At 45.5% G+C, this 27,979-nt stretch overlaps 2 protein-coding genes across 5 annotated transcripts; one reads left to right on the top strand and one right to left on the bottom strand.

Moving 5' to 3' along the window:
• The first annotated feature begins 1,441 nt into the window (after positions 1 to 1,441).
• On the top strand, positions 1,442 to 3,827 carry LOC308142867 (tubulin beta-4B chain). The gene is made up of 6 exons (XM_080513466.1): positions 1,442 to 1,581; positions 1,701 to 1,809; positions 2,278 to 2,388; positions 2,513 to 2,757; positions 2,844 to 3,511; positions 3,600 to 3,827. Exons 1-6 carry the CDS (start codon positions 1,525 to 1,527, stop codon positions 3,745 to 3,747), a joined length of 1,338 nt encoding a protein of 445 aa, XP_080369592.1. The 5' UTR covers positions 1,442 to 1,524; the 3' UTR covers positions 3,748 to 3,827.
• Positions 3,828 to 5,822: 1,995 nt separating this feature from the next.
• Positions 5,823 to 27,618, bottom strand: LOC308142080 (zinc finger MYM-type protein 4-like). 4 transcript variants are annotated; one of them, XM_080512390.1, is made up of 30 exons: positions 27,557 to 27,597; positions 24,949 to 24,990; positions 24,168 to 24,765; positions 23,477 to 23,529; positions 23,246 to 23,392; positions 23,036 to 23,099; positions 18,778 to 18,965; positions 18,223 to 18,347; positions 17,809 to 18,043; positions 17,508 to 17,720; positions 17,220 to 17,370; positions 16,520 to 16,635; positions 16,089 to 16,421; positions 15,844 to 15,994; positions 15,560 to 15,735; positions 15,292 to 15,469; positions 14,962 to 15,075; positions 14,567 to 14,610; positions 13,858 to 13,996; positions 8,874 to 8,992; positions 8,658 to 8,772; positions 8,312 to 8,578; positions 8,143 to 8,219; positions 7,847 to 7,985; positions 7,581 to 7,732; positions 7,374 to 7,488; positions 7,025 to 7,282; positions 6,825 to 6,936; positions 6,673 to 6,741; positions 5,823 to 6,568 (listed from the first exon to the last, which is right to left on the bottom strand). In XM_080512390.1, the coding sequence occupies exons 1-30, from the start codon at positions 27,593 to 27,595 to the stop codon at positions 6,448 to 6,450; spliced, it is 4,650 nt and encodes a 1,549-aa protein (XP_080368516.1). In that variant the 5' UTR covers positions 27,596 to 27,597; the 3' UTR covers positions 5,823 to 6,447. The 4 variants fall into 4 exon arrangements, with proteins under 4 accessions (XP_080368516.1, XP_080368518.1, XP_080368517.1 ...); XM_080512392.1 differs by lacking the exon at positions 27,557 to 27,597 and adding an exon at positions 25,436 to 25,529; XM_080512391.1 differs by lacking the exon at positions 24,949 to 24,990 and having other exon boundaries at positions 27,557 to 27,618.
• Between the last annotated feature and the right edge of the window lie 361 nt (positions 27,619 to 27,979).

The following is a 27,979-nucleotide window of genomic DNA, read 5'->3' as shown; positions in this document are numbered from 1 at the left end:
ATTCTCGTGGGTACAATACACATATTGGTAGAAGCATGTTGGAAACCATTTGCCTTTATATCCAGTGTCATGCATCGAACAAAAACAAAGATTACATGGTTGAATATATCTTTGTTGTGTCAGTGCCTAGTAGTAGTCCGTACTAAAAAAAACAAATGACTCAGGAAAGTAGCTTGCTTTTAATTGTTTTAGTTAGGCTTGTCATGTTAATATGTCTGCAGCTGTGTTGTCCCCAGGGTTCAATACCAAAGCCTGTCAGATGAAGCTGTTTTCAGGACTTGTCAGGGTGCGTCTGATACACTTTGATGGCAGAGTGAACAGCTCCGATGGATGAGACCTTTGGCCGGTACGTTGTTGAGGATGACCTGTGGGTCTTGACGTCACTCCTGAAGTGAAAGTCTGGTGATTCCTGGTGTTGGCCACTGTGGGACACCAGATCTCAGCTCCATGTGAGCAACGCTGACTCAAAATGAATAATCCTGATCTTTGTTATCAGGAACAGGAAGCACACACAGGCAAATTTTAATGCTACTTGCAGTTGGACATAGTCAATGTTGCTTTACATATTCCATGACAAAAAAGTCTATTGCGATTTAAAAATAAGGTAAAACATACACCCTTCCTGCTTATAGGTATAATCCACATCAATGAATATGAGCAATAGTGTGTGGGCAAAATTTTGGTTGTAATAATGGCAAGACAAAGGCTTAACGATAAACCTTAACAAATATCTTTCTATAAGTGTGTGAAGGATTTAAAAGAGAGAAAAAAAACCTTATTAAATTATACCTCAAATATTAGGCTCATGCTAAAAATGACCACAAACGTTTGGTATGACATGATTAAATCACTTTATGAGGGGTCTATTTCTGTTGGTTTGATATTTACAAACATGTGTGGAAATGATTCAATTGCGCTATAAAAATAGCTATATGGACTGATGAACATTTAGAAAATAATAATAATAATAATATAATAAAAATTATATAATAAATTTGATCTACAGGCGCTTTTCATAACACTAAAGGTCACCTCACAAATGTTAAAGTTAAAAATAACATAAAAACCAATACAAGACAGAACACGTAGGTAGTTTAATAATAAAACATAGAACTATTCCTATTTAAATGAAGTATATCATTATCCTTCTTGTTGTTAGCTACAGCTTCACGAGAAGTGAAATGAATCCCCCTGTGTTGTTCAGTTTGAATCACCTTGCAACAGGCTGATCCCCCGAGAGACGCGCTTGTGTTTTCACGCTGAGCACACATTCCCATGGTAACCGAGCGTTCCACAACACCGTCCAATCAAAAGTCGGGACGAAGTTTACGCGACCAATCAAATGCGTATCCACTTTTAACTGACACCCGTTTCCTCCAATCAGCTTCAAGCATTGACTATATTTGGCAGCGTGCCCGCCTTCTCAGGTTAGTCCGTTTGCAGGAGCTCTGTGCCGTGTGTAACTTTTCACTCGCAAGTTTTTTTTTACGGCGGAATTTCGACGAAGTAAAAAAACAAACAAAAATGAGGGAAATCGTTCATCTGCAGGCCGGCCAGTGTGGCAACCAAATCGGGGCAAAGGTATACTTTTGAGTAAAGCCGTGTGAAGTGTTATGCTGGTTAACGGTTAGCTCGGGAAGCTAATAACCGCCGCACAGAGGTGAGTCCGGACAGGTTTTAATCTCTTCTCCTGTGTGCAGTTCTGGGAGGTGATCAGCGACGAGCATGGCATCGACCCCTCAGGGAACTACCACGGAGACAGCGACCTGCAGCTGGAGCGGATCAACGTCTACTACAACGAGGCCACAGGTACCTGTGTGTGTGTGCGCGCGCGTGAGCAGGTAATCCAAAACCAGGCAGGACGCCTGCAGCCAGTTCCGGGTACATCCAGCAGGGGGCTCCATTGTGCCCAAGGAAAAGCAACGAAATAGGCTTTTCTTGTCGTGCGCTTCCTGGTTACTGTCGCCACGGTCTCCAGGACACAACAAACCGGCCAGAGAAAATGGGAACTTTTTGACTCCACTCCTGAAACGTCACATTTAATTTTTAAAGTAGTCCACAACTACGTGCTTTTTTTCTGATTCCCCCGCAATGAGGAGGTGAACATATGCACATTTCCATTGTAGAATTGTCCAAAACATAACATTGGTTGGTGGTTATTTGCCCATCTGAAAATTAACATATATTCTTGTATATTTGTCACCAAAGAGAGGGGGAGGGCAAGCAATGCTTTGCATCATGAAATAATTTAACTGAGTGCCATGTTGTCTTCACCAGGTGGCAAGTATGTCCCCCGTGCAGTTCTGGTGGACTTGGAACCGGGCACCATGGACTCTGTGAGGTCCGGTCCATACGGTCAGGTGTTCAGACCTGATAACTTTGTCTTTGGTGAGCAGTTTGGAAATGTGAAATTAACAGCTTTTTTTATTTTAAACAACAAATGGGATTAGGGGGGGGAGGCTAAATTTATTGCACAAGATTTATTTTTTGTACATTTTTGTCCCTTGTTCAGGCCAGAGCGGTGCAGGAAACAACTGGGCTAAAGGCCACTACACAGAGGGTGCTGAGCTGGTGGACTCGGTCCTGGATGTGGTGAGAAAAGAGGCGGAAAGCTGCGACTGTCTGCAGGGCTTCCAGCTCACACACTCCCTGGGAGGAGGTACGGGCTCCGGCATGGGAACACTGCTCATCAGCAAGATCCGGGAGGAGTATCCAGACCGCATCATGAACACGTTCAGCGTGGTGCCGTCCCCCAAGGTTCGGACGCGTCCCCATCGTCGTGAGAGTTTGGCTGTCCGCCTGCTGTAACCCGTCTCCCCTTGTTCCCTCTCTCCCGCCTGCAGGTGTCGGACACGGTGGTGGAGCCGTACAACGCCACCCTCTCCGTCCACCAGCTGGTGGAGAACACGGACGAGACCTACTGCATCGACAACGAGGCCCTGTACGACATCTGCTTCCGCACGCTGAAGCTGACCACGCCCACCTACGGCGACCTCAACCACTTGGTGTCGGCCACCATGAGCGGGGTGACCACCTGCCTGCGCTTCCCCGGCCAGCTCAACGCCGACCTGAGGAAGCTGGCCGTCAACATGGTGCCGTTTCCCAGGCTGCACTTCTTCATGCCGGGCTTCGCGCCGCTGACCAGCCGCGGCAGCCAGCAGTACCGGGCGCTGACCGTCCCCGAGCTCACCCAGCAGATGTTCGACACGAAGAACATGATGGCGGCCTGTGACCCCCGCCATGGCCGCTACCTGACGGTGGCCGCCATCTTCAGAGGCCGCATGTCCATGAAGGAGGTGGACGAGCAGATGCTGAACGTGCAGAACAAGAACAGCAGCTACTTCGTGGAGTGGATCCCCAACAATGTCAAGACGGCCGTGTGCGACATCCCTCCACGCGGGCTGAAGATGGCCGCGACGTTTATCGGCAACAGCACGGCCATCCAGGAGCTGTTCAAGCGCATTTCGGAGCAGTTCACCGCCATGTTCCGGCGCAAGGCTTTCCTCCACTGGTCAGTCGATGAAATGACGCTGATGCATTCTGATCTTGCAGGCACTTGATTAAATCTGTGATTTACCTTCTTCCCTTCACGGCTGTAGGTACACGGGTGAAGGCATGGATGAGATGGAGTTCACGGAGGCGGAGAGCAACATGAATGACCTGGTATCCGAGTACCAGCAGTACCAGGAGGCCACAGCCGAGGAAGAGGGCGAGTTTGAGGAGGAGGCGGAAGAAGAAATGGCCTAAAGCAGTTTCTGTAAGAAGGAAATCCATTGTTAAGAGTAAAAGGTTTGTGATTTGATTAATTTCAATAAAGCTTCTATGACTAAGTACGACATTGTGTGGATTAATTTGATTTTGTTGGACATGATCTGCATGATGTCACCAAATATTACTTAAAACAACAAACCTGCACTGAATTCAGCATCAGGCTGTGAACTTAATAGGATAGAATAAATGAAGTAAATTAAAAAAATATCTAGGAAGGGTAAAAAGAAAAGATCTTTAACACTCCTTTGTCGAATCAAAATGCAAAACTAAACGATGGACCCTGGTTACAAACACTGCAGAGCCTTGCACATTTGAATGCTGGATTAAAATGTCTCTGGCACATTGAACAACTTAATCTCCCAAATATCACTTCCTCTTAAACTGATTTTGTTTTTATCAGCCACACACCCCGGAGAAGACTTATCTCTGTCAAATTCATGCAAAAAGCAAGTTGCAAGTCTCACATCGGAGGAAATGATCTGTTTAGGAAAGGTCTCTAATCTGGTAACGCGGCCTCTTTTCCCTCGGTTATTAAATCTGTGTTGCTTTAACCCTCATGATGCCACATAAACATGAATCTGAAGTAGCAAATGAGAAATCATGGTCACGACGAGGTCACCAGCTGATCCACTGTTGAGAATCTGAAACCGAGTTTGTGCTGTGATCACCTGGTAAAATTCCGATTTGCTAACCAAATCACAACTGAAGGATTAGAATCTTAGTGTCACGTGCAGCGGCCACTGGGAATACTTTTGAGTAAAAAACAAAGCAAACCTTTGCCCATGAGGACTTTTTTTTGTGAGTCTATGAAGAAAACAAGAGCAGGAGGAAGTACTCGATCACGGAACAGGAGGGAAGCGGCGGCAATATTTGCCTGGTAAATACCAGACTGACGTCCATCTCGCCGCTCCCACGTCGACGGGAACTTAAGCTTTTCATCCATCTGGAGCCGATCCCATCTGAAACTGGGCAGAAAGCTTTTCTACTTGATTCTCTCTGAATCTTGCCTTTAAATTCTGAATAAGTGATTTTTTTTTTAATCAATAAAATTCCAACTTGTCTTAATTTCTTTAAAATTTAAACTCAAATCAGCTAAAACATGAGATCTTTTCTTTTCTGTGTATTTATGTTTATGTATTATGTAAATATATATTTGTTATAGACCGACTGCTCGTGTATCGAACTCTGTGCTTTGTCATGTATCTCCAAATAAATGCTTTTCGAATCTCCCGTAATTTAAGTCATCCACATTTATCCAGCTCCTATTTTAGTTTTGCCTGCTATCATTCATTACACCACTTTCTTCAGTTTGTTCCCCCCCCCCCCCCTCTCATCAACTTTACATTTCTTTGATTTATTTTTTTTCGAAGGCACCTCCGCCTCTCGAGGGTGAACATAAACGACTAAACAGACAACCAAAAAGTACAGGAGTTGAAGATTGACGCCCTCTCCTGAACCCCATGCGATAGAAACAAGTCCGATGTGTCAACGTGCTCACACGTTGTGGATAAAGCAGCAGAGGACATCTGAAGGTCCAGTCCAGAGTGTTTTCATGTCCAGTGATGATTCTCAGCTCAAGCTTCAGATCTCAATGGTTTGTCAAAGCAGCCATTGATCTGCTGAGTCACCTGGACATTTAAAACACAGCGTCAGCGTCTATTCCTGATCCAAAGTCTGCAACGCAGAACCGGAAGGAGTCCAAATATTTGTAATGAATACAAAGAAATACAAAATTCTCATGATAATATAGGACACCTTCATGGGGGAAAAAAAAAAAAAAGATATATACATATATATATATATATATATATATATATATATATGGTTGTGGTACTTAAATAAGCAAGTTATGGAAATACAAATAAAATAAAAGATAACAATGAAAATTGTTATAGAGCTGCATGCTGCACACCCCTGATTTCAACCAAACCTTTTACCAGCAGAAGAACGACGCAAAAAAACCCAACAAAACCGACAAAAAAGAAGACTCAGGATTCCTGAGCTGCTTTAATTCAGCAGCAAACAAGAATGAGACAATACGTCTCCTCTAACACGACAACCGGTCTCCTTGCTGAAATCAGAAGTGATATTAAAATTCATATTGAGCTCATATTTATCATGAGATTTCATGAGGTTCATGAGATTTCCACCTGGTTTTTTTTTGTTTGTTTGTTTATTTACACATTAACCCAACCTTTTTGGAGCCATGGTTTGCAGCACTGATTTAACATAAAGTCAATGGAAGGAGGAGGGAAAGTAGTCAGGGAATAAGGCAACATGATATGAAAGAAGGCAATATGGGAAGATGTTATTGTCAGAAGAAAGTCTCACAAAAGATGAGGGGACGTGTGATGTTTTCTTTAAAAGATTACATAGGTTACGTATTCAAGAAGGCTCTCGATCAAATCTTACCCACATGATTAAATCGAAATGTTTAAAGTAATGCGTGAGGTGGGCCGACATGATCAAATGGCCCTGAAATTTAAAAAAAGGGGCAACACTGAGAAAAAAAAAAAAAACAAGTCATCTTTATCTTTCGAACTCAACTCCGTGTTTGTGAAACCCTTGTGCGTCTTTTGAGAGCAGCAGACAGTCGTTGAGGTAACTTCATAAAACGCCTCTCCGCCGAGTTCCCGGCTCTGAAGGACGAGCGTCCCGCTCGCGCAAGAGGCAGCGTCACGGCGGGCCGGCGCCCGCCGACTGGTGCTTCTGCTGGACCTCTCTGACCACCAGGATGCGCGTGAGCATGCTCTGGAGGGTGCCGTCGTCCAGCGGCTGACAGGTGTACCAGTAGGAGCTGTCGAGGGGACGGGTCGTTTAATAATGCTGGTGGAGACGGAGACCCGGCAGAGACGAGGACGCCGGCGTGTGGGACACACACACACACTGCAAGACACTGACCTCTGAGTGTGGACGTTCCTTTCCGGCTGGAGGTAAAACAGGTCACTTCTTGTCTTCACAGACTCCGGGCTGGTGGGGAGAACGAGAGCAGCGGTCATATGTCTCGACTGGACGGCTGAACAACGGGATACCCAATTGAGCACACGTCTCACCATCTGGAGAGGTAGAACTCGTACAGTCGGACGGGACAGTGCAGGGGGTCGTTGACGTTTTGCACCATCTCCAGGCCTCCGCCGCTCCCCCTCGGCTTTTTCCTCGGCCGCTCTGGAAAACAGGAGCGACATACTTCCTGCAAAAGAGCCGGAGCAAAAAAAAGGGGGGGGCGGGGAGGACGATTCGTTGTACGACAAACCTGTCTCTCCGGAGCCGGCCGGCACCTCGCTGCTTCTCTGGTAGCGGAGGTAGTGGATTTTGCCGCGTCGACTGCAAGGCTTGGAGCTGCGAACCAGGCCGGAGAAGAACAGGCGCCGGTGCTCGGCCAGGGTGGTCAGGTTGAAGCTTTTGGCGCAGAAGAAGAGCACGGTGTTGAGCAGCACGATGGGCGAGTAGGCGCCCAGCTGCTTGCACTCCCACAGGTAGGACTCCTCGATACGAGAGGGGACGGGGCAACCTGCATTACGGGACGGAGACGGGGGAGGTCAATGGGTGCGATGAACTGACCCCCGCTTCGCGCAACGACGAAGAGTTTGCCGCTACTTTACCACTGGGGAGCAGCTTCGGCTTCCAGTGGCGGAGCATCCCGGTGATTTCCGAGGCAAACTGACTGTACAGCTCGTCGGTGAAGATGTTCTCTATGCGGCCCTCCGCGAAAAGATACTGGCAAAGGAGAGAGTGAGGATGAGTCACTACGATAGACAAGTGGTGCAGAGTGTGTGTGTGTGTGTGTGTGTGTGTGTGTGTGTGTGCACCTGCTGTATCCCCAGACAGAGGTAGAAGATGCTGTCGGGGCTGTAGGCGTCGCCGTTCGGCCGCCGGACCTCCCTGATGAAGTGAGACAGCGCGAAGCTCAGCTCAGCGGAGCTGCACTGAAAGACGTCCTCGCTGATGTCCACCGGACAGGCTGCGGGGGGGAGGGGAGGGGAGGCGGGGGACGAACGGCGGCAAAACGAAGCGCCGACTTTAGTGGGTGACCCAGAGCAGAGACGTGACGCGCAAAACGGCGGGGGAGTCTTACGGTCGCGTGGCCGCTTGTTGCGTAGCTGGGCCCAGTTCTTCCAGGCTTTCACGCCGTACATGTGGTCCAGTTTGGAGGCGGGCGGCGCTGCCGCCGCCGCCGCCGCGCTGCGACCCAAAGAGGCGTTCCGCCTTCGACCCTGCAAAGAAGGTTAATGAACGCGGAAGTGACGGAGACGCTCTTTTTTTTTTTTTTCCCAGACAGGAGTACTGTTTGAGCCGGTTCATATAAGACACAAAAGCTAAACATCTGTACGTGAACTGTGTAATATAATGGTGTTGACGGGGAGGTCGCACCCGTTTCCTGCCGGAGGAACCGTCCCTGGGTCTCTTCACTCCTCGCTTTGGGGGCGATGCCTTCTGAACAAGCGACTCTGTAAAGACACACATAGAAACAGGTTGGTCGCCACGTCCAATTCGGCGAAATTAGACTTTTCTTCATTGATACGGCTTCAGATGACATCACCTGTCGGAAAGTCCGTCTCCAAGTCCATCACGGGGGAGGAGGGGGGCTGATCGGGGGAGGTGGTGGAGGTGGAGGCGGAGGCGGCGGCGGTGGCCGGGGGGGCGCTTGTTGCCGGACCCGCGTCTGGATCGGCCGGCTCGGAGCTCTTCAATGAACCTCCGGGGACGGGCGGGTCAGCCTGCGCTGCGTTTTCAGTGTCCTCGTCTGCACCGACTGTCGGAGCGACATCCTGGGACTGCAGGTCCTCCGTGGCAGGACCGCTCTGGGCTACGGCGGATACAGAACCGGGAGATTGAAGGCTCGCCGACCTATGAAGGAGGGGAGAAACTCTGACGACGCTCCTCACCTGGACGGGGGACAGCCTCGTCTTTCCGCTCGTCTCTGATCACGTCAATCGTCTCCGATTGGACGGCTGCGTCCTTCATTTCTTTCTGCGGTGTCATTACAACTGGTACTGGAATCTTAACACAAAGAAGATAGTATCATTTTTTTTTTTTTGTAGCAAACACTCTCCAAACCATCGATGCTTTAAATTTGAGGTAGTGATGCAGTTGGGACGTACAGGCAGGGGCATCGGCATGGCAACAGGGGCGTTTTGGGAGTACATGTTCATAGGCACTGGAATGTAGACGGGTACCGGCACCGGCACCGGAACCATCACCATTTTCACCTTCTGCTCTTCTGTGGAGAATGAAGGAGACGAGAAGTTTTTTTTTTTTTTTTTTTTCCAAAAAAGAGGAAATGCTGAATGAGAGTCAACCAAAATCAAGTTGGTGTGTTAAAATAAAACCCAGAAGTAATCGGAGGTATTTGGTTGAGCATCTTGCATTTTACAAAATATATTTGAAACCCACATTATGGCCGTGGGAGGAAACTGAATTTATGGATAAATCATATCGTCCTAGATTTCTTGATTCAAGTGCTTATCGCTGTAAAACATCCTTTATATTTTATTTTTTATTATCTTTACAGTTTATTCTTTTTCATTTGTCAGTGTGTTTGCAGAAATCGCTATGTTGCTAAAAGGAAGTGGCTTTGTATGGCTGGAATACTTAATTGTATTACACTGAAAAATCCAATTAAAAAAAATCAATTTAAAAGTAAAAAAAAACTAAATTATGAAAGTGAATATAATAAACTTCTCAATTTGAAGTGAAGAAACGCTCAAGTGCAGTAAGTGATTTGACCAGCAGATGGAGCCAGTTTACCTTCACGAGGTACTTCAAGAAACAAATGATTGCTGTGGAGAACTTTAAGGTGCCATTTTATGCTGATTTCACTTATATAATTGTTTTCTAATAGTAATGCGTGTCCCTGTGCATGAGGCCCCTCACTTTTTAGCAAACGTTTGCTCACAAATGCGATTTTGAGATTTTCCCCTTCATGACTTCATGTGTGCAAATAACCACTCCCACAGGTAGATACAAGCTTAAAGATGACTGATATAATGAATACATTAACATATTCAGAGACAGAACTTCTGCTTCTGGGCCAAGCTGGTTGAGCGACGAGCATTTCTACGAGCCGTAGCGATAAACCCAGGGGAAACATTAGTGAATGGTACTGGAAAGCCGTATCCTCTCCAGGGTTGCCAAATGTGACTCACTATTTTCCAGCCCAAACAATGTAAAACCCACCCACCCCAATGAAAACCAAAACCTGCCCAATCTGGCAACACTAATCTCCCCAAGAGTGGCGTGGGCAGACACGGAGACTAAAATAACAATTAAAAAGGAAAGTATGACAAATTACAGCATTTTTTTCCCTCAAGTATATTTTATTGAATATTTCATTTTTTAATTAAACAATATTTCTCATACATATCTGAAACCAAAAGGGAAAAAAAAAAGAAATGAACATGTGTATCAATCAGCCTTATTCATACAATGGGGGGTGTTTGTCAGAAAAGTAAACTTCACAGATGTGGTACAGCGGCAGATTGTTACCTTCAACTCCACCTTCACCTTCACCTTCACGACTACGTCCACAACGAGGCAAGTTCAGCGAGGGCTTTCACTGGAACCTTTGCACGCCACGCGCTCGTATTAAAACACTAAGTATTAGAGTAACAAATTAAGTTCAACGTCCAAGTGAATTGGGTTCTGAATCAAATCAAAAGACATACAAATGGCAGGTCAATGGTGGACTGGGAACATGGCAAGTTCATTATAACCCTTCAACGTCCTCCAAGAAACTTGTCCCCCCCCGCCCCTAAATAATACTTTGGTTGAACATTAAAACGATGTCGTGGGAGTTATTTTGTTAAAAACATGAACCATCAAGAACACATTTCATAACTGTAATCATCAGATGGAGGGCGTAGAAGCAACTTAATTAAACGAAATTAAAAGAATCAAAAGAAAATAACTTGACTCAACCAAATGAGTAGTGAACATTCGAGTTTTGCAAAACGGTGCAGTCTCTCAGCCGGAACAACGCGTGAATGAGTGGCGCCTCCAAGCAAATTGATCAAAAATAGTCTTGCCCTTTCAAAAGGAAAGCACAGCATTCAAGTAACAAGATCGCTCAATTGTGTGTTCAAAGTCTGCATATTTGAGTGAGCAGCTTTTAACTCCACGTGGCCTCGGGTTTACCCACAATGAGTTGATGAGAGTCATTTGAAATGAGACAAGAGGACGCGATGCGGCCATGAGCACATTCAGCGAGCACTGATGACAGATTCTGCAGGTCACGTTTTAAACACACTTCAACCTGGATCAAATTGTCAGATTGAGGTCAGTTGGAAAAAAAAAAAAAATTCCTTGGTCAATGGGTTCCATTTTTTTTCTCCATATAGTTATGACTAATGAAAAAAACAAAAAAAAACAAAACAAAAAACATGGAAGCAAAGTCATTCACAAATAAATAAACTCATCAAATCCATCAAGTTTGAAGACAGTCGATGCAACAAGGATGGGATCAGCTCTCATGACATGTTGATGCAGTTTCACACACACTTCCTGTGACGAGGTAAAAAGGTGTTTGCGTTAACAGTACTGTCCGAAGGCGAGTGAAGCACTAAGTATTTCAAGTTCCTCTGATAAAACCCACGCGTGTCAAACCTGTTATTCTCAGTGGACAGACGATAAAGAGAGCCGCTGACCGATCCGTTTGCCACATATAAATACTTCCGACCTTTTCGTTTTGTTAGAAAAATACAGAAAAGACACTCAACATAAACCATTTCTTTGCACTGTTGGTTCGTAAATATAAATTTGGGAGAATATAAAAAGCAGTGGGGGATACTCTGCCTCGGCTCACGGTAGGGGGTTAATGTTTACGTCAAAAGAGACGACCGCAACAAAACCTATACAAAAAAAAGGTGGGAGTGAACACAGCCATTAAACCCTGCAGTAGTGTTTATCTGTGTCCAGTCAGGGCAGAGAGGGGGGGGGGGAAACTTCTGCCAGCGGATCAGGAGGCTGTGGAGAGAGAAACTTGGGTGACACACTCGACCCTCAGCTGGAACATGTACACACAGTTCATCAAGTCATGCTGGCACCGTGTTATTTCGAGTGTCGCTAATTTTTTTTTAAAAAAGGCACCGTTCTATTTAATTATGTTTTTTTTTTTTTTTTTGGTGGTGGAGGCTTGTGTTGCTTGCCGGTGCTCACCTTGGGCTTCCAGTTCCAGGACGCCTTTGTAGATGAGCTGGGTGTGGTAGAGTTCGAAGCAGGGCACAGGACAGAGGCTGGGCTCCCCCGAACACGTCTTGCAGTAATACGCGGTCGGCTTCCCCTTGTGCCCGCAGTTTTTCTCTTCAGTGTACTCCTTGTTCCTTTTCTCCTCCTCGCCGGGGGGCACTCCTTCCTCCCCTTCTACTTTTATTTTGACCTCCGTTTTGATCTTCTTCTCCGGCTCCTCTTCCTTCTTTGGCTTCTTCCGATGCTCCTCTTCCTCCTCGGCCCGCTTCCTCTTGTGCTGCGAGCACACCTTGCAGTCGGAGTTGGTCTCCCGCTTCCCCAAGAAGTGGCGTCCGGTCAGGCGCGCCGGCACGCCGTTGCACGGCGGGGGGTCTCCCTGAGGTTTCGGCGACTGTGCTGGTGATGCGGGTGGCTGAGTTGGCGGCGGGTCGGACTGTGTGGCGCTATCTACCAGAGCTGGTGCAATCATTGAAAGAGCTATTGTAGCATCAGAAGTTTAAATCATCCCCCACCGCCCACAAAAAACTAGAAGTCACATAATTATGAATGGACATGATTGGCTAGGCAAAACTGACGCCAGAGTATCTTGGCTGCCACCTAGTGGCCAAGAGCAGGTGGCAGCGCTCATGACCAAGATAGTCTCGCTTCACATTTCTACACGTTTATCCATCTTTATATATATATATATATATATATATATATATAAAGTCCAAGGTTAAGGTAGATGGAAATAGAAGCAGCACCACAACAACAAACATAAATACCTGCCTGAAGGAGCAGGACTATAATAGTGAAAAACACTTAATTCATATCAGTTTATATGGAGATTAAACATTGTTTCGCACTTCTCACCAATATTACAACTTCTTTAAAAAAGGAATACGACTGTATAAACACTAAAATAGGATAAAAGCCTATTAAAATTAAAACATGATGGAAAAACTTGTAATGTGTGTCATTAGGACGTGAAAAATATGCTTCACATGTTTTAAATACTTACTGACTTACAGCTTTGAAAAACAAAACCACCATCAAACTATCAGCGTATTTTATGTAAAGTTTAAATATATCAGGAGTACAGCAGTATTAATCGGCGGATCAGTTTCAGTCCAAAATACTTGCTTAAGCCTCCGAAAGGAGGGGAAGTCATGAATGGTGAGTGGAGAAAGAGCTGCTGGTCAGAATGCTGAATCACAGCCGATTTGTGAAAAGTGGAATGGGCGCATGACAGAAAAAATAAAGTGCACACGCAGCAAGGAAGAGCTGCAGAATGGGAAAAAAAATGTCATTCAATAATCAGGAGGGGCTTCATGAAAAGTGGACCGAGGCTGAAGTCCACTAAAGTTTGAGCTATCGCCTCTAAAATGTTTCAGTTTCTTTGGAATTAATCTAAAATCTTAATTCCACGATTCTGTTTGGTTATTCCTCTGGAACAAGATCAAATAATACTTTTCAACACGCCGGCCTAAAAGATTAGTTTTGCTTTGATGACACTTCACCTTTGTCGCAGTTATTCATTTGTTACTTCAAATATTTAAAACTATTCAAACTCACAGATATTAGCCTCCACTAAAACTCGCCGATTCGTGTGATTACCGTAAAACCCAGACTATTGAGCGCATCCGAATATAAGCAGCACCCACCAAATACACACATAAAGAAAGGTCGGAGTTACGTGATGCACCTGAACGCATCACCCACGTAATGGTGGCATGAAGCTCGTTATCCGGTATCATTGTTTAAGCCATGGTCCATAGCGTGCGGAAAGTTGCGGCTTGTAGCTTGTAATTTACGGTAACTAAGATTAAGGGAAATCTCCTGAGTTGTGAGTACTGCGTACGAACCCTGCCGTGTGTGAAGACTGAAGCTAGCCAGACTTGGTGAGTCGATTCCTGCAATTACCTCCTGATTCGGCGGAAGGCGTGGGCAGCTGGCACATGCTTTCCTGGTCCATGGTGAACGGTCGGCAAAGGACCGACTTGTTCTTCATCTGGCGGCGTCGGGGGAGGGGCACACGCATGGCGTCCGTCTGAGTGCTGGCCTGCACATTAAATACACGTTAAAGTGTTACTCCTCGACTTAACGTTAAGGAGACTTTAGTGGGAATTTAAAGGGACTTTTGCTTTGCGATGAAACGCAAATCACAGAAGTGATGCAAGTAACGATTTAATGGGGATTAGGAGCGTAAACGTGACCATATGTGAACCAAACATGCAAATGAAGTCTGTGTCAGAGGTTGTTTAAAACAAAGTCTGATGGATCTGAGGGCTTCGGGACCGACGTGTCCTCGCAGCAAACCTTAACTGGTCACATCAATTTTTTTTGTTTTCTTATTGAATAGTGTGATTTGTGTGATTTGTTGCGAACAAAACGACTTTGTGCTGCTTTTGCACTCTTTGTTGCTAGCAAGTTTTTGTTGTTGTTGGAGAACATCCCAGAATAGTCCAACACGCATGGTTGGACTTTATGTGGGAGAATGTATCAAAAGAGGCTGTGCCTGGATCTTGTTTACAGATTCGAGTCGGACGTTAAAAATGTGCATTTGAGATAAAATTCAATTTAATCTTAAGTTAGCATATATCTATAGAAACATGACATATAGAGTACATACGTGATCAAGGTTCTTGCCATCAACACCGGAGGTTGGAAGAGCTCCTAGAAGAGAAGGTGAAGATTGTGAACGCTGCTCTGAGAAACGTGCACCTTGAACAAATGATCAAGCTCATTATTTACTAAAACACATCAAGAGTCACTTGATTGGCGCGTTACTACAGATTCTTCTTCCGGTCTGCGTAATTCACCTCAATCCTGCCGACTACACCACTTCACTCCTTGGTTCTACTACATGGCTGGTTTGACTAAGCTGGATAAGACGCCTCTGAATGAGCTGAGCGAGCGGGTGAGCAGTCACCACAGTGCGGGGCCCAGTAAAGCCCGATCTAAACCTGCTTCCTGACAAAAAAAGCCTCTGAAAGAAACCGCTCTTGGCCACGTGTATGCACTGACCAGTGAGAGCAGTATCTGCTGACACACAGGGCTGAGTGGCAGAGCCATTGGCCAATGAGACGACATCGGCTATGACAGGATTCATCTTTGAGGAGTGGTGGGGCTGGGTGGGAGCTGGAAGAAGAGGAAAACAAGCCATCACACCCAAGATGGTAGAGATTACTTACCAATCCAGAGCTGGAAATAGATATAAATTCTTCAATACTCAGTGAAAGAGATGTGTGTATATAGACAACAAAGCCCAGAGGAAACCTCAACTCAAAATGGCCTCAAAGACTGTTCTGTTGACTGAGTGAACATTTCGGATCTTTACGCGTCGACTCAACTTACCGAACGGTGCTTGCGGAGCTGCTCCGGTGCCGTTACTGCTGCCGTTTGCGCTCGTCTCAAAATGAAAGTGGCAGTAGTGCATCAGGCAGGACATGTTGCAGAAGTTCCGCACTGAACCCAAACACTGGAGCTTCTCCATCAAATGGCCTTGTTTCCTGCAGCTGTCACACCGACCCATCTGAGCAAGAGGGAAGGAGATGGGAGGCGAGGACAGACGTCAACGGGGAGGCGAGGAAAGACATTTTAAAGGTTTCTTTAGACTTCTTACCCCATAGAAAAGCACAGTGTACTGGGACATGCAGTGAGGCCTACAGAACTCCTTCATCTTGCCTCCATAGTGACTCTGCAACATGTTCTGGCTGATGCCGCCGCAGTACTTGCAGGGATGCCAGGATTGATCTTTTTGACTAGAAGTGTGCCCGTGCTTGAAGACCATTTTACAGCCTGAGACACAAGTCGTTGGATTAGTCAGCGTTTACAGATTAGGTGCAAAGTGAGATCATGAAACACGGTGACGTTGTGCGAGTGAGATTCCGGGGAATCCGGACTCACCGTCACTGCAGAAAACCTTGTCCTGTTGTTCGTAGCTGATGGTCTCAAAGTGCACGTTCTCCTGCTTGCAGCTCTCGCACACCGCCAGGATGTTCTTCTGATTTTTAAAATGATCGCAGCACAGCTTGCTGCAGAACATCGAAATACGTCCCTGCAGGCAAGACATGACGACACAGTTGGTGGATTCACTGCCAGACTGACGCCGACCTATCGGTCTGTGGTAACAGGTGAGCGGCGGTATTTACTTGGTGACTGAACAAAAGCGGCTTGGTGCTAAACTTTTTGCTGCACTGATGGCAGGTCACCCTGGAGGCGTCGTCCGACGCGTCTGTCGCTGGTTTGGCCGCCTGGTTGGGGGAAGTCTGGGCCTGGGCTTGTCCTGGAGAAGAGGTGGCGGGAGGCACTAGTGGGGGCACTGAGGTATGACTGGGGTGATGGTATGGGGCTGAAGACGAGGTGTCCTGAGGGACGGAGCTGGCTCCCGCAGAGGACCCCGCTTTGGAAGAGTCTCTGGCGGGGGGGTCCTTCAGAGAGGAGGTGCCATTGGCCAAGTCTGGCTGGGCGTTGTGACCACACTTCTGCAAAAGGGGGGCACAGACCAGCAAACAGTCAGACAAACCTGGAACGACTGACGCCAGACAAAAAAATCAACGGAGAAAATGTTTTGGATGTTTACCCTGTATATAGTCACGCAGGCCAAGGAGCAGAAGTTCCGTATGGTACCATCAACCATGGCCAGGTGATACTGAGGAACGGCTGAAACTTTACATAGGCAGCATGGGAATGCAGTATCTGCAGGAAAAGAGTACCAGCAGTCAATAAGTGTGCTTTAATTAATTTCCTTTGGCTTCGGTAGAATAGAAAATTGCAGTCAATTCGAGAAATATCAATTATTAGAGGTTTGCTTAGTTCAGGCACCATTATCAGCAGTACATCCCCAAAAATGGTCAGAAGTACCACTGGCCTTATACTTTAAATTATTAATTGACAAAACAAATACAGGAAGTTCTAGATGGGAGGAGACAAACTTGCAGAGTGGAGAACCATTGGGGAGGCGACAGAGGGAATTTGGTTTGGTGGTAAATTCAGCAATTTTCTACGGTGAGACACAAACAGTCCCATGATCGTCAGGCTTAAGGGAGAAAATGTTGCCAATTTTCTGAACCCAATGTATTACTAAGAGGATAACGACCCCTTTTGAACCATGCATTTAACTTTGCACAGTGACCATATGATCTAAAATGACTTAAGACTAGATTTGTTTCCATATTAGTTCCCTCCACTTCAGGCTGCATGAAATTCTACATATGCAATAAAAAACCCGTCCCTCTTCCCACGTAGTACATCTCAACGTAGAGGCGGTGAGCGTGTCCTACCAGTGAGGACGTGTCGGGGCGGTCGACTTTGTCCCACGCAAGCAGACGAACAATAAAGCTGAATTTTCCCCTTGTTGTCACGCTCGATGATGGTGGCGGACACAACCACCATCTTGCGACAGTTGGCGCACTCGACCATCTTTTTGCAAGTCTGTAGAAAAACATGAAGTCAGCAGTTTTTAAACACGCAAACTACCTTTTCAAAATTGTCATCCACATGACGCATCACAGACACGGGCTAAATAGATACAAAAATTTGTCGTTGTTGTTTTTTTCTCACACACACACCAGTCTGTAGGTGGAGATGCAGGTGGGGCCACAGAAGTTTAGCTGGGATTTGTCAATTGTGAGCGTCTGACAGGACCCTGAGTTGCTGTTACAGTACAGTCCGCAGCCTTCGCAGCAGTTCATGGCTAACTGACGCATCATGCGCCAGGTCGCGAAGCAGGCATTGCTGCAGAGTCTGTGCAGGCGGCCCTGATGGGTGACCTCGTGCTCAATCTGTACGGGAGAAAATCCCAGTTAGCGCAGCCACAATTAGCAAGTTGACGCCTGATGCTCGGCGTAGGGCGTTCCATTGTTCACTCACCCTCTTGGTGGATCGACACACGGCACAGAAGGGTTTTTCGGGCGGCCGCTCCGCCGGCTTCTCGGGCGGTTTCTCTGGCTTCCTCTCGGGCCGTTTTTCAACCCGCTTGTCGGGGGGCTTATCTGGAGTTTTCTTCTTGTGCCTATAGACCTGCAGACAGAACTGGCCACAAAAGTGCAATGGATTGTTGTCGTCTCCCGGAACGGTGACCATGTCTCTGGGCTGAATGATCTCCCTGCAGAGAAAGTGCCACAAATACAAGCGAGTGGAAAAACCCCCAAAAAAAACACGTTTGAGTCAGACAAACATGGAGGCACATGAATTTTGCATTTTAATGAGTTTCCTCCACATTTTGAAAACAAAAAGTGGCATATAAAATGTTTGGCCACAGTGTTGAAAGAAACCAAGTAGTACCTGTTACATTGGATGCAGGTGCGGTTCTTGGCGGGTGGAGGAAGATGACCCGTCAGGCAGACGGTGGAGCAGAAGAGCTGCGTCGAGCCTTTTCTTTGGAATGCTGTTTGGCCTTTCAGGAGAACCTGTCAAGAGATTGCATGAAACATGACTGATCCTATTAAACAGGCCTTGAAAACGGAGCATTTGAAAATGAATGATCGAGCACTCAAGCCTGAAGAGCAAAAAATATCAGTTGGAAGGTAACTTGTCATCCTGACAATCAAGGAAAAGGAAAACAAAGCTGGTTGCTGCAAAGTCAAAGGTCGTCGGGTATTTTCACGAAGAGAAATGCTAAGCTATAAGCTTAACGGTCTCCCTCGTGTAACTAAGGAATTTTAAAAGTAGGCGTTTGTTATAAAGAATGGTCTCCTGACTGACCTTGCTGAATGCATTATTTTATGTTAATAATCTCAATAGTCTCAATAAGGATTGGACACATTTCTGTGCTGGGATCAGAGAGCAGAGTGCTTTTGAAATGTTGGACGGGAGTGAACTGCAGTATTACAGTGTTACCTTGGAGCAGCCACTGCATCGAACACTGCCGGGGGCGGGGGGAGGCGCTGGTCGCGGAGGCACTGGTGTCAGAGTTGGCAGTGACGCGGTGAGAGGACCGGTCGGTCGGACGGCAAGAGGGGCCATCGCTTGCAAGACGGTTCCTCTCCCGGGGATGAAGATAGCCGTCGGACCGACTGGCGTGGGAACTGGAAAGACACGGGAAGATGGGAGAAATCAAAACCAATGACACTCAACTCCAAATCACAAATCAGTCGACCAGGAGCTTGAGCCACATGGCAGCTGTCTCAACTCAACATTTTTTTTTTTTTTTTTTTTACTGAAGTCTGGACGTCCTCATCTTTACATAAGAAAGCTTAACCTTTCCTGTGCCGACTAGAAGTTACACAGGCTGTACACTTAACTTACTTTACAACTTTAATTCCTCTCTTTAAAATAAATGTTTGGCTTTTTGTTTTGGTGAAACAGTATTCTTTTATGATTCCGCACATCAGAATCTAATTTGGTTCTCCAGTCATTACAGAAAAGGTGATAAGGTGAAGTTTGTGTGGTCTGTTATTCCCCCGCCGCCATCTATACATGGCTCAGCTCCAAGTGAACCGATAAACTTTTGAGAGTTGTTTTCAGGAGGAAGGGAGGTTGTGAAAGACCCCAACCGGTCAGGCCTGTAATATGAGTACGAACATTGATGGGGCTTTCCAGGTGGCTCCAATGTGCAGACGTCCTACGTTAGAATGACATCACCGCCTCAGAAAAAACTGGGTTGTTAGGGTTGCCATGAATTTAGAACTATAAATAAATATATAAACTGTGTAATTTTTGTGCGCGTTTTGTTCATTTATGGACTCTTTAACCTCCTAAGACCCGAACTCTTAAATGGCATTCAATTTTACTTTCTCTTTGCTATTTGGGCCGATTGGGACCTGATGAGTGTTGAAACAGAGAATTATCTTATTACATGATGTAGTTTCTGAGAAAAATGATGTCCACATATGTGGACATTCGTTTTAAATTCCGATATAACACAATAAAGTCACAATTGAGTAATGTAATATAAAACTCTTTATTTGGTCCCTGAAAATGGCAACATTTTTTCCTGAGTGTAAAAACAAAGTCTAAAAATAAAAATAGAAACAATGATTGTGCATTTTTTCTCAAGTGCAAAATCCAGGAAATAAATTCAGATTTTTCCTTAGTGCAAAACTAAAATGTCAATGAAAACACCTTTGCCTCTTTGAGTAGTAAACTTCGTAGTGCTGCTAACAGTTAAGGTATGACAATAATAAAGTGAAAACACAATGGAAACATTCTGCAAAACTATAAACGCCAGTTTCTGAACATGGCTTGAAACACTTGCAGTCAAACTTTCTCACTTGAACAGGTTCACATCTGTGTGTGAAAGGCTGTGTAACAGTTGCGATTTGCCTGTAAGCAGAGGAACACCTTGCATGTAACACACTGCACTCGAGTTCTCCCTGAGCAGCCTTTTGCTCTGCAGCGTGCTGCATTTTTCAAGTCCACCACCTCTGGAAGATGTGCATTAGCCCTCCTGCGGACTGACACATGGGGCACTGCCGTCACTGTATGCCTTTTCCCTTGGACTGAAACATCGGGGGCATCTTCCTGCTCCGAAAGGTCGGAGGTATCGTTGTCATGCTGGCCCAAGAAGGTCATGGCCACTTCCATACGAAATTGTAAGAACTGCATGACGTTCTTCTTTGAAGTGCCAAATGTACCAAGGTCTTCACAGTACAGTAACCAGCTGTTGGCTAAAGCCAGATCCGTAAAGTGCATGAGCATCCGCAGTGTCCATTTCTTTGTGCGCCCATTCATGCGATAGTAGCTCATCATTCGACCTACAAGGTCAACTCCACACATGTTGGAGTTGTATTCGCGGATGATAGTTGGTCGAGAGATGGTCACATATTTTTTCAGTTTTTTGTCCCATCTCTGGCAGGTGTCTTCTGGCTCTCTCGCGTGAACAGTAGACATCATCAATACTGGTTTATTGTCATACCATTTCACCACGCAAATCCTTCCATCCTCAGTGGTAACTTGGGCTGAGGTACCTCTTCCGGCCGCTTTCATTTTTTTGTCAGTGGGAAGCTTCTGCACTGCTGCAGCAACCCGATTTTTCATAACTGTACCAGTTACGAAGACCTGCTTCTTCATCATGTGTTCCACACCTTGAATGGATGTGAAAAACCGATCACAATACACTTTTGTATTAGGACGCAGAGTTTGAGACAGACGATCGATCACCAAGCTTCCTAAACCCAGATCCTCTGGTTCTTCAACCTGCTCCTGGAGTGTATGTGCACCTTGGTAAATTTCAAAGTCCAGCACAAGACCACCTGCTGTTGCACATACAAAGTTTTTAATGCCAACTGGGTTTGGCTTCATTGACAGATACTGTCGCCACGGACAAGCTCCTGTAAACGGTATCATCTGCTCATCAATGGAAACGCATTCCGGTCGAGCCTGGGACTGGCAACCTCTCAGAATGCGGTCCAGAAAAGGCCTCACCTTCCAGAATTTGTCACAGTCTTTCAGAACTTCTGAAACATCAGTATCAATAACCACTTTTAGTGATTTCCTGAGTCTAAAAAATCTGTCACGTGTAAACTTTTCGGTTATAGCGGGAATTCTTAAAGCCCTGGACCAATACATCCTGACTGCAGGATACTGGACACAGGACATCAAAATAGAAGCACCAAAAAAATGATATATTTCATCAGTTGACGTGTTGATGGAGTTCCCACTTCTGGCCAGTGATATCGCATTGGAGCAATCAGCAATCATTTTGATCAAATCTTTGTCAATATACTGTTCTACGTAGTGCAGTGGGGTCCAGCCCTCTCTGTCATCTACAGTGTCCTCTTCATGCTCAAACTGAGCTTCATTTGGTATGAGCGGAGAAGCCCTCCATTGCAGCCCACGTCCTTTCTTGGACTGTGGTTGATGGCTTGGTCCTGGCGTTGGCTCTTCTGAGACATTGCTTGCGTCATCCTCATCCTTCTGTGCCCGAGAGCGACGCCTGGGAGTGCGTGATCTGTCACGATCTGAACAATGTCCTTGACATTCTTCACGGAGACGTTTACGTCCTCTGATAGGCTGAGGAATGGGGTCCTCACGCCCACTACTGTCCTCACTGCTGCTTGGCTCCTGTCGGGAGGGCTGATAATCGGCATCCTCCACGGGATCATCAATGTCCGACAAGTCTTCAACCTCTGACTTGTCTCCACCAATTAACCCCAGTAACCCAGCAGAATACCACTCTGGGAAAAAAAAAATACCTATGTAAATTTATTTATAAAACATACCATATCTGCTTGTACTGTAGTAAATATTTTTCCTACCAAAATCATCCCAAAATACAATTTCAAAACTAAATCCCTTTGTCCACATTTGTGGACATGTTCAACAAAACTATCAGAACTAAGTCCTTCTGTCCACATACGTGTACATCATGTTTAACAGCATAGCAAGTTGTTATAGTTACAAACCTTTGTCAAATTTCACTTCAATAACGAACAAGAATCAGCCATGAAATGTTATTGAATTTTTTACCTGGTCGACGTTTGGATCGGGAGTGACCGGCCAGACTTGTTGTGTTCTCAGCCATCTTGAATCTAACCTGTAATGTGTTATACTCTTCTTCCACCACCAAGTGGCAGTATGATGTCCTCATAAGTGGACACCAGGACCTTGTAGCGCAAAATGTAGTATTGTGGTCTAGACAACTGAAAATGTGATGTCCACATATGTGGACGACAGGTCCTACAAGGAGATTTTACCATGACTGTGGCAGGGATTACTACTTTGTTAAAGGATGTTACTCTGTACTTGTGAATAACCTACAAGTTCTGATTTCCCGGGGACTGCAGATGGAAACTAGGAATGGCTAAATATGGTACGAAGCATCTTCTCTTTGAGATAAAACTTTTTTTTTTTTGGTACGTGGTCAATGAAAAATAAACACAAACTAAACTAAACCATTTATATTCAGAGCGAGTCAGTGCAGAAACAGCTTCCCTGGATACTTTGCTTTTAATGTAAAATGTGTTCTGATTGACTGGAAAATTAAAACATTCTTTTTTTTTTAGAAGAATGGACACAATTCGGAGTTGGGAATTCCAAGTTCCGGGATGCATCAACTGGAATGCATCAATAGTAGCTTTGCGAAAGCATTGCAAATACTCCTGTGCCTGTGTTAAATTGAGATGAAAACACTCAATAAATATGTAAATAAACTCACTTGTTGGGGGTCCAAAGGTGCTCCCTCCACCCACAGAATAGACCGAGCTGATCTTCAGCTCCTCCTGAAAGAAACGTGGAAATGGTTCAGGAAAGTAATTTGGGCTTCCTCGGTTTTGAGACAATTCCGAGGAAAAGATCCACAACATCAACAATCACTTTCAGATTCAGACTCAGACCTCCCGTAATATGAAAACCACCCTCTGCTTACCTCCTGCTCCAGCTCCTCTTTGATTTGCTTAGTGGAGGGCTGAGGCAGCAAAGCAGCGTCGTAACCCTCGTCTATGGGTTCCTCTTTAATGTTGGCAACGGGAGATGGTGGAGGGTTACTGTCTTCTATTGGAGCGGCCTCGGATGTCTGAAACAACAAATATATTCATAATTATCCAGACGTGACGGGCAACAGCAGCAAACTGAGGCAGCAATATTGTCAAATGTCCACCTCTCCCTGTTGACTATCTTCAGTCTCCTCGGTCTGGTTCAGGGGACCGCCGTCTGATTTAAAAGAAGAAAAGGGAAATGTTTTTTGAATTACAAACACACGTTTTTCCAAGCAGTCTGGGATCATTCTGTCTCGATGGACCACATTTCATGTGACAAACAATGTCAGCTAGCTATTCATGCAGGTTCAAGGCAAAATTCCACAACACATCTAGATATTAATGGACCAGTTGATGGTGGGGTACTAAAAAGAACTGGCTCTAACACAAAGCCAGTGTAAAATACATTGGAGAGTAAATTGGCACTCGCCGCAGATTATGTCACAATTCCACGAGTATAGAATTTATATGTACGTGTATTGACGGTGGGAACTGAATACATTTTTTTAACATTTTTGTGAGCCTGGTTGTTGTGGAGACTCAAAACTACATATGGTGTCAGTTAACTCTGCTGAGGGTCACAGAAGACCCCGGAAAAGTACCTTCCTGGTGTGAAGTCCAGGTCTCTTGTCCTTAAAATGTAAGGACAAGAGGCCCCCCCCACTTTTGTCTTAATTTGTGCCAACTGTTAAAAAACATATGGCGTGATGATTGTACTCAATGTTACAAGATGCAATGCAGTGGAGCGATAGCTGCACTATGGTAGTTTTGATTAATCTTTTTCAACCACCACTTAACATTCTGCAGCTTCACCTTGGCTGTTATCAGGTGTATGGTCCCGGGATGAATGGGAGGTATTGGCTGAGCCGCTGCTTTCCTCCTTGTCTTGCTCCTCCCCTTCTTCTTCAGTCCCCTTTGGCTCAGGACCATGGGATTCACCCGGCGTGCCGCTGGTCTGCTGCTTAGTAGCGCCCTTTTTCTGGTTCGCCTTGCTCACGTCAACATCTTCCAGCGAGCCCAATGGCAGGGCAAAGTGCCAGTCCTCCTCCTCCTCTTCTTGCCCGAACCGTGGAAGTCCATCCTGAGCATCGTCGAAAGCGGCCGACCCACTCCCCCCGCCCCCTCCCTCGGTGCTCGCCACGTTAAAAGAGGAACGCTGGGAGGAGGGAGGAGAGGCACTGCGAGGGAAGTTCGACGGTTCCGTCGTCTCGTCTTGCTTTTCTTCCTGCTTGCTACCGCTACTGTCATCCTCCTCCGCCAGCTGCTTCTCTTCCTCTTCGGAAGTTTTGTCCGCTCCCTTCGCGTCGTCTTGACCGCCACTCTTGCAGGAGGTAGCAGAGCCTCTGGATGAGTCGGCAAAGTCTCCGAGGCCCATCACTTCATCAAACACTCTGGACATGCGTTCCTCATGCTGTTTTGAGAGAAAAGTCATTGCAGGTCAGGACGTTTCAGGTCGAAACATTGATGTAGTCTGTCTTGATGCACACTTTTCTGTGGACTTACGGGTCACATTGTGAGCCATTCCTTCCTGATTGTATCAACAGACTATATATGAATGATGCAGTCATGACAATCTTATCTGAAAAGTCCGTACCTTTGCAGAATTTCCTCCTTGTGTTTCATTTTTCAACGGGCTCTGTAAGGTTTTTGCACACCATCAATTTCACAGGTTTTAATATATGAAAAAATGACGACAAACTACTTCAAAGATGTGGCATTATTGACCAAGTTACTGTACAAACTTCCTCAGATACCACAACTCCATTAAATAGTGAATTAAAGCCACAGACTACAGCAGCCCATATATAAAACTTACACCAACAGTTGCATTCACTTTTCAAATTGGACAAGCCGAAGAACCGGATGCTAAATATACAGTCAGATATGTACAAAACGTTTTGTCAGGAACCAGCACATGTGTATTTTGGTACCTTTACAGGGAGCATGCCGACACATAGCAAAGCGAGTAGTACCACTGATCACCTGTGGGGGCAGTGTTGCTCAGTGGAAACAACGGACCTCATCGAGGACAGACAAATACAAATGTGTGCGCAGATACAACCAATTCTACATTACATTACCTAGCCCGGGCATCGGGACTGTTGGAACCCGGCTTTAGGCCCGCTGGTTCCTCCCGGTCCATTGATCCTGAACTTGGTCGTCTAAAAAAAGTCTCAAGACAGCAAGATATGTTCAACCATTTATTGAAGTAAGGATAGCCAGATGCGGTGAAAAGTGCCGGAGACCAGGTGAACTCACGCAGGAGCAGCACACCCAAAAGTGTGTCGAACTTTCAGAGATCAGATTTTTCTTCCTGGGTGTAGGCCTGCCTCATCAATGGGTTGATCTTAACGCAATTGGTCAATTTGAAAAATTACGCCTTATTGCCAACCAGAGAAGACATCCTATTATGTTCATGTGTGAAAATAGTGTTTGTCCAGAGTTGTCTTTTAGCCTCGACTGTATCATCTTGACCGTCTCAACTCTATTCTAGCATTTTTAGGCCTTGAATTGTATCGCAGTTTAATAGTATAAAATTATGCTCGATAGCCAAGTAAAATATTCTTCAGGACAAAGCTACATGAGCTATTAAAAAAAACAACCAATTGGCAGGACCGTTGAACAACCGTGCCAAACTTAACGGACGCATGGGAGTATAAAGTATGTGACACATGATGTTTAAAAACTTAATAATAAATGTGCGTAAAGGGAGCAAAAGATCGCCTGGTACAGCCTGAAAAGGTCACCTGTCCTTAACAGGGCAAACACAGAGACAGCCGCCGCACAGACAGACACACCTCAGGAATGAATAACAGAAATGGCAGGAATGTTTGAATAGCAACTAAGGGATGCCTTTTGGTGTTTCGTGGCCTCACAAACACAGCTGAGCGTATCTGTGCCTCCTTCTTAATATGAGCATTAGTGCTGCATCCTGCTGACACCATGTTCAAATGCCAACGGAGACTTTTAGAGGGTGTCATCTTGACCAAGTTGATCAATATTTCCTAAATGTGGGTCAGGGACTACATTGGATGGATGTCACATATCAAATTGGTGCTTTTGCCTGTTTGGAGTGAGTACAATTGGCACCTATTGAAGAAAACCACAATAAGAACCACAAGCTTTCATGAATTTAGCTGGATATATTTCCTTTGCTGTTCTTCGAGGCCGATTTATTTTTGTAAGTTGACGATAGTCCACCATGTTTTGGAGGGTCCCCAAGGCCTTTCTGAGAAGCCATTGTGGAGGATTTGAATGCATAGTTAAAAAGAAAACAAACTGTGGAGAACAAATGGGTGAGATTACAAGAGAGACATTGTCCTGTGTCAATTGAAATCAGATTTCCTGGCCGACTTTGGAGAGTTCATAAATGTACTGAGGGTTATGATGAGGGATTGCTGCTTTTAGGCTTAGTTAAATGGTGAAGCAGGTTACATCCAGTCCATAATGGCAGACATTTTAAAATATATATATATATACACAAGATATGGGGGAAAAAATGCAGGTTTAATGAAGCATTTAAAAAAAAGGGTATAACATGAAGTGGATGGTTCAACTCCACAGATCATTGTTGGCCCGCTGCAGCTTATTGGGCCTTCATGTTTTGAAATGCATTATTTTTAATGACTCTTGGTAATTGAATGCTGTTTGATGAGACATGTGTATAGGTAATCTCAGTGGACTTGATTTAGAAATGATCCCGGGGTGCCCTGTCCGATCTAAAACCACACACACACACACACACACACACACTTAGCATCCATTTATTACGCCCCCGTAGTAGCTGCTGGTGTGATCAAGTCAAAGCGACATCACGATGGCATCACACAACTGGAGGAAACCCTGTTTGTATTGTTCTCATCAGTGTGGGAACATAAGGACAACCGCGACGCAAAACTTTGCCCTCACGTCAATGCAGCCACTGGGTGTCCACGTCGAGTCCTGCGACGTGTTATCTTTCAATCGAATTGGCTCATTGTTCCACGAACGGGGGTGCTTAGTGAGGCTACGCGTAGCGGCGTGCATCCACACTCACAACAAGCTCGGAAGCTAGCGAGCTAACGTTAGCCTCATTACGCTCAGACGAGGCGGAAGCGTACTTAAAACTCACGAAACGCTGCAGCTGTGTGAACTGAAATGTTTAAGCCGCGTCTGGCCGCTGCCTCCATCTACTGCGAATGTGTGCTTTTTTTTCTTCTTACCTTTAGTCGTTTGAGTCTAAATTCCTCAGAGTCCGCCATGTTTTAATTATGCTGCAGACGCCGCGCTGCCTTAACGCCCCGCCCCTTCCGAGGGTCAAAGGTCACCGCAGCTCACGCTCCAGCTGAGAGGGACGGGTCAACACACAAATCAAAAATCACTTCTCTCTTTCTTGGAAAAAAGAGGTAAAACCATACATAAAAACTATTAAACAATAGTTTGATGAAAGCTGATTAAAACTTTTCATGTATGTGCTCGTTTCAGTGTATTTGTATATAATATTCTGATGCTTTTCCTCTGTATGCTTAACGCCCCCTGGCGGTTGTCATTACACATCGCATTGTACTGCTGCATTGTATTTCCATACACAGCGAGGATGTCGTTTCTTTGGGACAGTAGAAATTCTAGGGGATGATTTATTTATT

Source organism: Blennius ocellaris, assembly GCF_963422515.1.
Source record: "Blennius ocellaris genome assembly, chromosome: 17".
Taxonomy (NCBI): domain Eukaryota; kingdom Metazoa; phylum Chordata; class Actinopteri; order Blenniiformes; family Blenniidae; genus Blennius; species Blennius ocellaris.
This window is presented reverse-complemented; position numbering and strand designations above follow the sequence as displayed.